General features: G+C 41.8%; 1 protein-coding gene across 4 annotated transcripts in view; it reads right to left on the bottom strand.

Annotated features, from left to right (window-relative positions):
* Window positions 1-13779, bottom strand: part of DAAM2 (dishevelled associated activator of morphogenesis 2) — a 249298-nt gene that overhangs the window by 113219 nt on the left and 122300 nt on the right. For all 4 annotated transcript variants that reach the window (XM_048517373.1, XM_048517546.1, XM_048517458.1 and 1 more), the window contains one exon: window positions 5421-5510. In XM_048517373.1, coding sequence (XP_048373330.1) covers window positions 5421-5510 — 90 coding nt within the window. The remainder of the gene's footprint in view (window positions 1-5420; window positions 5511-13779) is intronic.

The following is a 13779-nucleotide window of genomic DNA, read 5'->3' on the forward strand; positions in this document are numbered from 1 at the left end:
GCCTGATCCTGGGCACTTGATTTAGCAAGCTGAGTCTAGCACTCAGGATTGGGACACTAAGGGACAGAATGCAAGAAGGTGAACTTGCAACCAATGAGTGAGCAGGACACACTTTGTGAGTCCAGCCCACCCACTGGTCGTGGGTTCATCATTGGAATGCTCCATCCCTCAGCAGATTATTGTTTAAGATAATATCAATGAGAAAACTGGGAGACATGGTGTTTTTGTTTTGTAACTATAACTTCAAATGATTTTGTTATTTAGACCATTCACATATTATGCTCATTAAGGGGTTTTACGTTAGTGTGTCTGCTCTTGTGCTATTCCCAGTAACTTCTGAAAGAAACAGATTGTGTGGGTCGAGTCAACTGCTGGAGTTGGCAATGTCTAGTGCAAAGGAACTAAGAAGAAGACCCAGCAGGGGTGGGCAAGTAGTCAGCAAGTGGTCTGCTAGATAGGTCTGTAAAGTCAAAGACACGTCCATTCTTTTGTGTAATCTCTTGTTTGTCCTTATACTGATACACTTAGGTCTAATTTCCTCCTCCTTGGAAATTGTGCCCTTCCTTCTTTCTTAGCTAGCGAGGTTGCTGCAGGCTTTCCCATCTGAAATGTGGTTCCCTAATAAACATTTATCGTTATCTTTTTAATCAGCATGGCTGCCACTTCTCTGTATACCTACCTAGCACACCAATAACATGGATACATCCCATAGGTGTCAGTAACATTGGTGCAGGAAGTAACTGTTGCCACTTTGACCATATGATTCAAATGCTATCCTGAGTGGCACTGGATCAACCATTTGAAATATTATAAATAAGCAAATATTTGTCTACCGGAGTTGAAAATATTATTTCATGAAGACTTATCGAATCATGCCAACTGACTGTGTCCATAGCTTAGAACTATATATTTAGAAACATGACCTAAACTGCTAAGAGAAATTATTCCAGTGACTGAAAATTTTCAAACATCTGTTGTACTGAGTTTTTCAAAAAGGGAAAAGCAGAGAAACTACAAATATTTTCTGCCTTTCCCATGGTATAAAAATAAATTATTCAGATTTAAAAATAAATATATAATTTCAAGGGGACTGACCCTCAATGACCTCTACTCTTAAAATAAACAAATGAGCCAGCATTACATAATGGAAACTGCAAGTTAAGCTGAGAAAGTTAGAGCATGCAAAAGGGAAAAAACCAGAACTCTTATCTTTTCTGTTGTTTTCTAGAACAGGATTAACGTGGAGGAATTTTATCCAAGAGTGGATATTCTCCAATGTAATGTTGGCCCTTCAGTAGAATCCTGGGAAGAATTTCCATATCAGCAAGTCTACATTGATAAACTCCATAGAGTAGTGATCTGAGTGAGTAGTGATGGACACTAAGAACATCAGCAGCAGCAACTGATCTGAGTGGAAGGACAGGCAAGCAAAATGTAGCTGCTCCTCTGAAGCAGCATCAGTGGCTACAAGGAGCAACAGTCACTACTTTATTTATTTACTTACTCCATCTATACCCTGTCTTTCTTCCTAATTAAGTCCCAAAGCAGCTTCTCACCTCCATTTTAACCTCCCAACACCTTGCCTGGTATGCTGAACTGAGAGTGTATACCTAGACCAAGGTTACCTAGCAAGCTTCCATGACAGATTCAGATGCTTGGATCACCACAATACACTTGTCCTTGTACTTTCTGTATAGGTTACAGCTGTATCTAGAAGGGGGGACTATAGGATTGAAGGCCCCCCAAACCTAGAGGTGGTCCTGGCTTGGAGGCATGCACAGACATGAGGAAATAAAAATGAAGAGAGAAAAGCATAGCTAAATTCCTGTCTTGCACTATTTTAACAACCATGAGCAAGTCTCTAGTTGATGCCCATTCACTCCAGTCCAGCAAGAGTATGTGTTTAAAAATATGTCTCCATTTACTTTTAAAAATGTGTTTCCATTTACTTTTAAAAATGTGTTTCCATTTACTTTTGGTTAACAAGAGAGGTTGAGGAAATTATCAGAAAAAAGAAAATGTCTTTTAGAAAATGGAAGTCCAGTTTGGCTGATGAAGAATATGAGAGGGAACACAAATGGTGGCAAAAAAGAAGCAAGTTAGCTGTAAGGGAGGCAAAAAAGGATTATGAGGAACGCATGGCTGCAAACATCAAGACCAGCAACAAACAGTTCTTCAAGTACATCAAAAGCAGGAAGCCAGCAAGGGAAGCGGTAGGCCCGTTAGATGACAAAGGAACAAAGGGTGTGCTAAAAGATGGCAGGGAGATTGCAGAGAAGCTGAATGAATTCTTTGCATCTGTCTTCACCCAAGAGGAGGTGAGGAACATTCCTGCACCTGAACCAAGCTTCTTAGGAGGCGAATCCGAGGAACTAGCGAAGATAGTGGTAGACAAGGAAGAAGTTCTGGCAGCCATTGATAAACTAAATGTTACCAAATCTCCTGGCCCAGATTGCATTCACCCAAGAGTTCTTAAAGAGCTCAAGCATGAAATTGCTGATCTTCTCACTTTAATATGCAACTTATCCCTGAAATCAGGCTCCATCCCTGAAGACTGGAAGATGGCCAATGTCACACCAATCTTTAAGAAAGGATCTAGGGGGGACCCGGGAACTTACAGGCCAGTCAGTTTGACATCTGTTCCTGGTAAATTAGTAGAATCTATCATTAAAGATAAAATTATAAACCATGTAGAAAAGCAAGACCTGCTGAGAAAGAGTCAGCATGGCTTTTGCAGAGGCAAATCCTGTCTTACAAACTTACTAGAATTCTTTTGAGGGTGTAAACAGAGCATGTGGATAAGGGGGGGAACCAGTGGACATTGGTTCTACTTGGATTTCCAAAAGGCTTTTGACAAAGTTCCTCACCCCAGAGAGACTGTTGAGAAAACTCAGCAATGAAGGAATAAGAGGGGAAGTCCCTCCCTATGGATTAAAAACTGGTTGAGAAATAGGGCAAACAAAGAGTGGGTGTAAGAAATGGGAGAAGTTCTCACAAATGGAGAGATGTCGGGAGTGGTAAGCGTCCCCCAAGGATCCGCTTTGGGGACCAGTGCTCTTTAACCTATTCATAAATGACCTGGAAAGTAGGGTGGTGTAGCGTGGTGTAGGGTGGTGAGAAACCACAAAGGATTGGCGAAGAGCTCCAAGCGGACTCCTTTGGATAGAATTAGATGAGTGGAAAACCCAGGAAATGGCAAAATGCAGTTCTGGGAATGCTTAGCAAAAAATGTAAAGAGTGATGCAACATAGGGCAAAAAAATCCAAACTTCACATTACACGCTTACAGGGGTCAAAAGTGCTATCAGTCACAGACCAGGAAAGGGATTTAGGGCGCTCTTAGTTGATAGTTCCATGGGAATGTCAACTCAATGCATGGCAGCTGTGAAAAAAAAGGCAAACTCTATGCTGGGGATCATTAGAAAAGGAATTGATAATAAAACTGCAAAGCATTGTCATGCCCTTATATAAAGCAGTAGTGCGAACCGCGACTTGGAGGTAACTGTGTCCAAAGTTCCTGGCTGCCGCATCCTCCAAAAAGCAGGATACATGGTTGAGGAGATAGAAAAAGTGCAGAGAAGGGCTAACAAGGATGATTGAGTGGACTCTCGGAGCACCTTCCCTATGAGGAGAGGCTGCAAGCGCTTGGGGACTCTTTAGTTTGGAGAGGAGGCGGCTGAGGGGGGATATGGATTGAAGTCTACAAAATTATGCATGGGTAGTGAGAAAGTATCGCTCGACAGAGACACTTTTTTCTCTCTTTCTCACAATACTAGAACCAGGGGGCATTCATTGAAAAAAATGCTGGGGGGAAGAATTAGGACTAATAAAGCGTGGAAAACACTTCTTCACGCAACGTGTGATTGGTGTTTGGAATATGCTGCCACAGAAGGTGGTGATGGCCACTAACCTTTATAGCTTTAAAAGGGGCTTGGACAGATTTATGGAGGAGAAGTCGATTTATGGCTACCAATCTTGATCCTCTTTGATCTGAGATTGCAAATGCCTTAACAGACCAGGTGATCGGGAGCAACAGCCGCAGAAGGCCATTGCGTTCACATCCTACATGTGAGCTCCCAAAGGCACCTGGTGGGCCACTGCGAGTAGCGGAGAGCTGGACTAGATGGACTTTGGTCTGATCCAGCTGGCTTGTTCTTATGTTCTTATGTTCTTATGTTCTTAAAAAACCTTTGCAAGAAAATTACTTTTTAACAGTATTAGGTTGCCCATTTTGTTTTGCAGAACTCCTGCCAGTGACCCCTATCTTCTGCTAGCACTCAGTGGAGTGATCAGGGAAATGAGGAGGAGAAACATCATTGTACAGTGTGGTGATGTCATTTCTGGGTGACGATGCATAACAATTCTAGGTCATTTCTGGGTCTTTACCTGGAAGCAATATCACCACAACACACAATGTCGGCTGACCTCAACAAACTCCAACTAGTGCAATGCATTCCAAGATCACTGTAATCAAAAGTCACTGTGGTTATAACTGCAGCAGCCCAGTAAATTACCACAGGTTTCCAAGAAACTCTTGCCAAAGAGGACAGTTCCTCTGAAAAATGTGTCATGAATATGTAGACCAAATGCATCAGAAAGAAAATCTGTTTAGTATGTGCAAATTCTTTTAAAAGTGACAGTTAAAACCAAATACTGAAACACTGTCCTAATTTATTATGTATCCATATTTTGTGTGACAATGAGCAAGCATAATTTAAGACATGATTTCTCCTGTAAAGACCACAGAATTCAAAACAGACAATACATTAACAAGTTTCAGCCATCCATATTTCCTGCGCATATCAAATGTGCTGATAGAACAAATGATGCAATCTTTACCTGGTTCATTATGCTTTTTAAAGGGGATTGAAAGAAAATCCAGGTATTTCTTTTACAATCTCCATGGGAGAAGTGCTTTAAGAGGGGTTCAAGAGAGTGAATATAGTGTTTTAGGTAATTCCTGTGAAGACAACAGTATAGCAATGGCTAACATCTAGAGCACCAGAAACAACAAACATCCCTGCTTTGCCTCCAGCATCGATCATACCACCAAACTAGGTAAGCTACAGAAAGGTCCATGTTATCACTGAAACTTTAGGCTTGGTGCCTCCCTTACCAATGGAACACTGAGATCCAAAAGTCACCCTGCCTTCAACAGTACAGTTGACCACTCCATGTGGTAGAAGCAGGAAGTGTTTACATCTATAGAAACTCTCTGGGGATGAACACCCACACACATGCCTACATATATACCTGTTAGCTTCACTGGTCACTGCAACCACTTCGTCCTAATTCATGATTTGTTTAGGCCTCCTCTCCACTGAAACATCACCAGCCTCACATGGTCAAAGCATCATACAGGTCAAAGTATAGTACCATACAGAATTTATTTTGTTGCTCAACTAAATCGAAAGACAATACCTTCTTCTTGCTGCAGTAAATCTGCCATTTCTTCTCTGGAGGGAGAGCAAACATTGCCTCTCTGTTCTTATCAGTGAGATCCAATTCATCCTGGAGATGATAAAAGGGAGAAAATGTTCAATAGCTGCAACATTTTGTCAAATTTATTAAAATTATTTATTTACAATATTTATAATTCACCTTTCTCACAAGGCAGTTTACACACAGTGAGCCAGTAGTATAGTACAATCCCAAAAATGGTCATTCAATAACTAATTCATTAGGATTTCAGAAGTCTGGAACCACCAGAAAAAACTGAAACATAGGATAAATGTTAACATGACACACTGAACAGTACAGAAGTTACACAAATAGGATCTTACTTACAATGAACTAAATGCAGCAATATAGATAGTCCCAGTCATTTATCCAAGCAAGTTTATAAAACCATTTTGTGCACTGCAGTCCTATTACCTGCACAAAACATCCCTCTTGACTAGTTCAGTTTTGCATAATTTGCAGAAAGCCAGGAGAGTGGGAGCTTTCCTGACCTCTTTGGGCAGACCATTCTAAAAGGTAGGAGCCACAACAGAGAAAGCACGCGTATGGGCAGTTGTTGATTTTGCCCACCCGCAGGTTGGCAGCTACAGAAGCCCCTGATGAGTTGAACAAAGATGTTGTAGAGGAACATAGGGAAAGTAGAGGCCCCACTAGGGTTGGAGATTCGGACAGTCCGAATCTGGATTTTTACCAATTCGTGATTCGATTCGACGATTCGACGAGCAGGGCCTAATCTGTTTCGTCCCTAACTTCAACAGAGCCAACCATGGACTGATCGTTTCCATTCATGCTTTTATTTTTTGCTGTTTTCATCGCTTGGCCTGCAGGCTGATATCGGTGCCTCCCAAAATATTTATCAGAGATCATCCATGATATTCTTCCAGAGTTGCGTAGCTTAGTTAAAGTTGCGGACCCCCAAAGGCGTCCCTATCCCCATTCTTTCCAATGGGAACTGCTGGCGGCTACCCTTTTGAGGGTCCATAACTTTGGCCCCTGAACCAAACTGCACCTCAACTTGAGTGGCATCATCAGGACAGTCTCCCGATGATACACTGGAAATATTGGTACCAATACATCTACAAATGCACCCCTGGTACACTTCAGAAATTTGCATTGAAGATTTAGCTCTGTAGTGACTTGCTGCATTGTTAAAATAATAGGAATTTCTGATAGAGGGAAGCCGTATGCACATTTTCATGAACTCAATAAACTTCAGGGTATTAGGAGGGCCTGTGATGACACCATCTGTGCTCGTGGAACTTTACTTTAGGGGTCTCTACCCTTTTGGGGTCCCATAGAATTAAACCCCTGGAAGCTGTAATTCCCAAACCTGGATGGTGTCATCCGGTGAGTCTCTCCTGAAGATGCCCCGAAAGTTTTGTGACCATACCTTCAGAAATGCACCTCACAGTTCTGCTCAGAAATTCCTCATTGACACAGCAATACAGCCAAGTCAATGCAGAACGAAAAGAATCTAAAGCAAATTTGTGGAGTGCCTGCAGGGGATGTATTTGATACGTATCAGCACCAAATTATCAGTATCACTGTGGTGACTGTCCTGATGTTGCCCACCAAGCTCTTTGGTGCAGTTTGCCTCAGGTATGGCCCTCAAAAGGGTGTAACTATCCCCATTGTTTCCAATGGGATGATATAAGCGATTCCATATTCATGTCCTCCTGAAGGTCCAAAATCGCATCGCCCTGTAGAATATTAGACAGTTCTGATGATAATTCTGAGTAGGTCACTAGCTTTTAAAATGGCTAGCGTTTCACCGCCACTACTCCAGCAGGCTTCATGTGCAGGAGCGTGAAACATGAAACCGTGAATGTTTAAAGCTAGTGGCACTGACTTCAGGGTATCATCAGGAGTTTGTCCTGATGATACCCCAAGTTTGCGCAGTTTGTCTGGGGCCAAAGTTATGGACCCTCAAAGGATACCATCCCCATTGTTTCCAATGGGAGCTAAGGAGATGGTGGTTACCATTTTGGGGGTCCATAACTTTGGCCCCCAAACCAAACTGCACTTGCCAGTGTCATCGACAGTCTCCTGATGATACCCTGATATTTTGGTGGTGATATGTCTAAAATGCGCCCCTTGGTAAGCACCTCCTTAAAAAATTTGCCCAATATCTTTTTCTGGTAGTGACTCTTGCATTGCTGTCATTGGGGAATTTCTGGTGGAGATTCAGGAGGTGCACATTTATCAGGCAGGTACAGTCAACGCCTATTCTTCACAGGAGAAGTTCTTTCGGATGACACCATCCAGGTTTGAGGAACTTTTAAGCCTATGGGGCAGTGCGAATGGACCCTTACCCATAACATTGAACCCTGAAGCTAACGGGTCACTCAAACCTGGATGGTGTCATGAAGAGACTCTCCTGAAGACAACTTGAAAGTTTTAGAGTTTACCATGAGAAATGTGCACTCATTATCCTCCCACAGAAATTTCCCATTACGCAATGGAGCCAGCCAGCCACCACCACAGAGCACAGAATCTGGGGAAATTCTTTGGTGATCAGGGTGCACTTTTAAAGCTACTGTCACTGCACCCTCAGGGTATCATATGCTACTCGTCCCTATGATACCCCAAGTTTGGTGATCAGGGAGGTCCAAAGTTATGGACCTTCAAAAGTGTAGCCTCCCCATCTCCCTGTTAGCTTCCATTAGAAACAATGGGGATGGGCACTCTTTGATGGGTCAACTTGCCCCTGAACCAAAACGCACCAAATCCTTGGGGAGAATCATCAGACAGTCTCCAGATGATATCCTGAAAGTTTAGTGCCGCTAGCTTTAAAATTGCGTCCCCTGCAGGCCAAACGTAAAAAACAATTCAAAAATTCAAAATAATAAACGGACTGACTTTTTTTCGGATTTACTCCGACTTTTCGGCATATCCGAATCGGCTATGATTCGATCTGCATACAACACGGCGTCCCAAAATACCTAAATCCGAATTTTAACGACTTTTTTAGTATTGACAACCCTAACCTTACTAAATAAGAGGGCCAAAAGAAGCCACAAAAAGCTTTGAAGATATGAGATAGCTTCGATAATCCTTAAATCTTCTGAGCTCCAAGTAAACGAAGATGGGCAGTCAATGGAGTATCTGCAGAACGGGAGTAATAATTAACCTCCATCTAGCTTACATTAATAGCCAAGCCATGGCATTCTGGACCAATCTGGTTTTGAGGGGAGACCAATGTACAACGGATCACAGTAGTCTCTAGTCTCAATGTTATTGTGGCATGAGTCCAGGTGGCCAGGTCAGCCATATCAAGCTAAAGGGCAATCTTACAAGCTAGGCTGAGTTGGTAGAAAGCCTGTTGTTGTTGTTTTGCAGCTGCATTAACTTGCTTCACCAGTATCAAAGCTGGATCCAGTGTGATTCTAAGGCTTTTAGCTGAGTCAATAAGGGTCAGTTGAACTCCAACAAAGGTGGAAAGAACAATTTCCTTCAACACTTCCTCCTTCCCGACCAGCATTACCTCTGTCTTTTCAGATTTTTATTTCAATTTGCTTACTTTTAGCCAGTTAATCAGTGCAAGACATCTACCACATCACCAGAAGATTTGGATATGACTATATGGAACAGAGTATCACCAGCTTATTAATAACAAACAACCCCAGAGCTATGAATGATTTGTCCTAATGGCTTTACATACAGATTGAAAAGCATGAGGGTAGAACTGCACCCTGTGGAACCCCCACAAGATAGATCCCATACAGATGATAACTGGTTTCTAATAGCAATTCTCTAAGTTCAATCCATGAGGAATGATTTGAACCAATCCATGAGGAACAATTTGAACCAGTTCAATGCACATCCCAATATCTACTTCAGCCTCCAGGCATCTCAACATGATGGCATGATGTACTGTATTGAAGGCTGTAGAGAAATCCAGTAAGAACAACATACAGGCTTGGCTTTTGTCTACACCGAAACAGAGGTCATCCACTAAAGCTAGAAGCACCACCTCTGTCCCATATCCTAGCCTGAAGTCAGACTACAAAGGGTCTAGGGTGAATTATCCAAGAAGACATGGAACCCCTCTCTCAATCACTTTGCTTAGAAAGAGTAGGTTAAAGACCAGACAATAATTGGACACGTTTTTCCTGTAGGGATGACTTTTAAAGTAGCAGATGAATAACCACCTCTTTGAATAACTAAGGAAAGGTGTCCTTAGTTAGTGACTGATTTATAATAGATGCTAAGGGTTGGTTGATGTGATCCTCATGTGGTTTTATCAGCCAGAAATAGGCAAGAACAGAAGGTAAAAGTAATAGCTTCATAAATCCCAGGAACCTGTCTACATGCATCAAAAAATCTGGATCAATAGCCCAGATCAGTGAATTATGCTTTTTGCCCCCCTGGTGCACCTATGGTATGTTATAACTAACATCTAGATCAGAGCGTATTTTCAATATTTTATCAGCAAAACACAGAGCAAAAGTATCACAACTAATTGTCTGTTCTGGGACATCAGAGGCTCAGATTTATACATCAGTGATGGCAGGCTATCTTGAACAACTGGGACTAACATGAACTAGCTGATACTATAATAGTAGAGATGTAATCTTTCTTTGCTGCTGCCACACCACCCTTTAGGTTTTACAATGAGCTCCATAGCAAGATCTGTCAGGTTCAATATGAGTTCTCTCCCAGCATCATACTAGATGTATCCCAGCTCTTTTCAGATCACCCAACTGTGTGGTAAACCAAAAGGTTGGATTTTATCGCATGGTGGAAGAGGTTGACAAGGGAACCATGTCAATAGCTTCACATTCCAGATTTCCACATGTCTGGAATCCTAAAATCCCCCAGAGCACTTTGGAATCCAGTAGGATTCACAACCCTCAGTGGGTGGACCATTTTAATTGGGCCTTCTCTCCTGTCTGATGCTAGGACCACATTTACCTTGGTTTTAAGTAGGGAGAGGGAAATCTTCTTCCATTTATTGCATATAGTGCTGGGGCCCTAGATGCATGCCCTAGGCCACCACCCCTTCAGCTCACACTTCTGGTGAGAGCTTTCTTTTGAAATGCACTACAGATTTCAGGTCCCACATTAATTCATTTCCAGTTACGATTAGCACCTACACCATGGCAATGGAAATGTGAAACCCTCCAAAACCGATTATGGGTCCAGACAAAATGGTACCACATTAAAAAAATGCATGATGTAGAAATATAATTGATTTAACATTTTTCTCATGGCCTTTTAGGGACATTTTTGTCTCCAACCATTTGATTTAGAAACTTATAGACCCTCCTCTTTGCAAAGTACCCCACTTTCCTATGCTCATGTATATTTGCATTACCTCATTCATAGTAAACTAGTAAAAATCATCTTATAAAAACATGTCTGAAAACAAAATTCTTCCAGCATGTCACAAAACTATTCTTTCACATTATTATTTCCTCCCAATTCCTTCCAGACACATTTCAGATAAATATATAAATTGCAGATTCCATTTTTTTTCAAAAAGCACTTATTAAATACTGTACTATGATGGTGCATACTGACTGCCCTTGCTGGATACTGTAGTCTTGTTACAGAAATTTTGCTATTTCCTGAAGTCCTATTATTTCACTCTACAGCAGTGAACTTTTGTAGAAGGGAGATACAGCAAGGGGAAAAATATTAAGGTATATTAAGGCAGGAACAATACCTCTTTAAGACAGCTCCACAATGGCTCATTTGGAAACTTTTAAAGTTGAGAAACTTGTGAAAACAGTGAGCAAAACTTGCATACTGAGCCTGGTAGCGGCTGCTGATAGATTTAAAGGTCCACAGAGATTTCAGAAGCAGAAAGGTACAAAAGAAACACAAACAGTAACAAGGCTAGGTCATTCCCAGAAGCCCAAGGTGAGAGAAGGGGGGGCTACACACACACACACACAGAGAGAGAGAGAGAGAGAGAGAGAGAAAGAGAGAGAGACCTGTGCACGAAGAGGGCAAACCATGTGGAAATGTTTAGAATTAGCTTCCAAACATGAGAGCAGCCAAGCAAGGCAAGGAGTTTTATTCTTGCAATACACAATTAGAAAGTTTGAGCCAGGATCAGATTCTTGGAAACAGTAGGAGGAGCAGTAAAATTGCATGTAAGGCATTATGAGCAGAACTCTGCAGAAGCAGGAGGACAAATGTTTGGAAAGGAGTCGGACTGGTGATGGCGTGGATATCGGGCCTGCATGCATTCTTATAAGCTATGAGCTGGGACCTCCTCAGCAAAATTCTTCACAAAGGCATCATTGCTTTATGGAAATAACTTGCCAGCTTATTGTTTACTTGGCAAGGAGAGACAAGAAACAACTAACTGGATTCTATTCTGTATGCAGTAAAAACATAGGAGAAATTGGCAGCAAGTTCCATAAATAAGATTATTATTGGGAAGCTTAATTCAACTGTTGAGAGCAAGTCAAGAGTTTTCCTATAGGCTGGAAAACTGGATGGGGAGGAAGAGAATGACCGAACACATAGCCAATAAGTTAAAAAATGTAAGAGCTGACCAACTATTCTTATTGGTGGACTACAACTTGACAACTAATACTGTAATCCAGCAGATGCCAAGCCTGGGTTGCCAATTATAGATTGAGAAATTCTTGGGGATTTGGGAGTAGAACTTGACGAGAGCAAGGTTTGGGAGGGGAGTGACCTCAGTGGAGTTGTTGGCATAACCTATAACACAGGACAACAATTTGTTTGTTTCCACAAATTTGGAAAGAATGACCACTGTCATCTATATGATGGCCTGAAGGAACCTCAGAGCTCAGGACATGGTCACATAGGGGCAACAGAAGCTGTCTTCAGCAATATTCTATAGAGATATCCATTCCCCAACACCAGTGTTGCTGTGAGTCAGTCATGAACCTAAATGTTCCTTCCCCAGGAGGGAACACTCAAATTTTCAGGAACAGTTCATAAAAAGTAACTGAAACAAATGTGCAATTCCATTTCTATATGATTTATTATTTTACAGCCTATATGCAGTGGGGTCGCAATTAACTGTACTGGGAATTTCTGAGTATTATGGCCACTAGTGACCAGGTGATTCTTTTGACCCTTAAATGTAAGGGATATGACCTGGTTGTCCCTCCCCATTCTCCTCACTAACCTGTGGCACCTTGAGGCTTTCAAGGCTTATTTCCAAGAACAATTCCTTCATTCTCCAGGTGTGTAGCCCAAGGATATGCCATAACCCAAGGTGGCTTTGGCATGCCTCGGTGACAGCAAGTGAAAAGCTACTGCTATCATAAGAGCCAGAATTAGACCTGGCACAGACCAGGGAGAAGGACAGTTATGATCAGGGACAAATACCACAGCAAACAGCAGGGCTAATGAATTGATTGTATATGTTTTATATTTTTTGTACAAAATATAGTCACATCAATAAGGTAACAGAAAACTGTAAATCAACAAAATAAGTAACTTTCCAAGAGGTAGAGAGGCTGCACCTAGGATACCAAGGGAAAATATAGGTCAAGGTGATTGTGATAAGAGCTTTAGGTGCCAGAAGCCATATTCAGCCAAGGTGCCATTTCATGCATATTGGTGCTGGAGGCATCCCACTTCGGAGTAGTTGGAGCTAACTCCCCAATGGCTGCACATTTCAGACCTGCAGAATCTCCCCAGTAGCAGCTTAGAAATTAATGAATATTTTAGGGCTAAGCTTTAGAGAGCTCACCTGGTCAAATTCAAATTGAAATCTGAGTCTTTATTTCACAATCAGAAGGTTGGAAAAGTGTTGAACATTAGCAGAGGGTAGAGGGGAAATGCTTGGCAGTATGTGACCTGTGACTTATGAAAGCTCATACCTTACTAGAAATTTCATTCATCTTCAAGGTGCTACTGGATTCTTGCTCTTTTCTACTGGGGGCAGAACATTAGCATTTGTGGTGAGATAGAAATTCATTCAGTCCTGGTCGGTCCACCACTGTAAACCTATGAATGAACTTAATGCCAGCAAATCTCGCTTGTAGTCTCCCTTGGAAGTTTCTCTGCTTGAGAGTGCCACTCTTACAATAGCAATTGCATGATATTGGGCCCAGTGTATGCATGTACATTTGTTCTGGGGGCAGCCCACTTTGGAACAGATGCCTCAAGAACTGGGCTTTGGACCAGGAAATAGTCCCCTAAATTTGGAGGTATATCATGTGTGGTGGTCCAACGGGATGCAGTGCCATTGTTCCAGTTCCTTATTCAAAACTTCTTTACAATGCATAGAATAGAATAGAATAGAATCTTTATTGGCCAAGTGTGATTGGACACACAAGGAATTTGTCTCCGGTGCATATGCTCTCAGTGTACATAAAAGAAAAAT

This window comes from Sphaerodactylus townsendi, linkage group LG01, assembly GCF_021028975.2.
Source record: "Sphaerodactylus townsendi isolate TG3544 linkage group LG01, MPM_Stown_v2.3, whole genome shotgun sequence".
In the NCBI taxonomy this organism is placed as follows: Eukaryota; Metazoa; Chordata; class Lepidosauria; order Squamata; family Sphaerodactylidae; genus Sphaerodactylus; species Sphaerodactylus townsendi.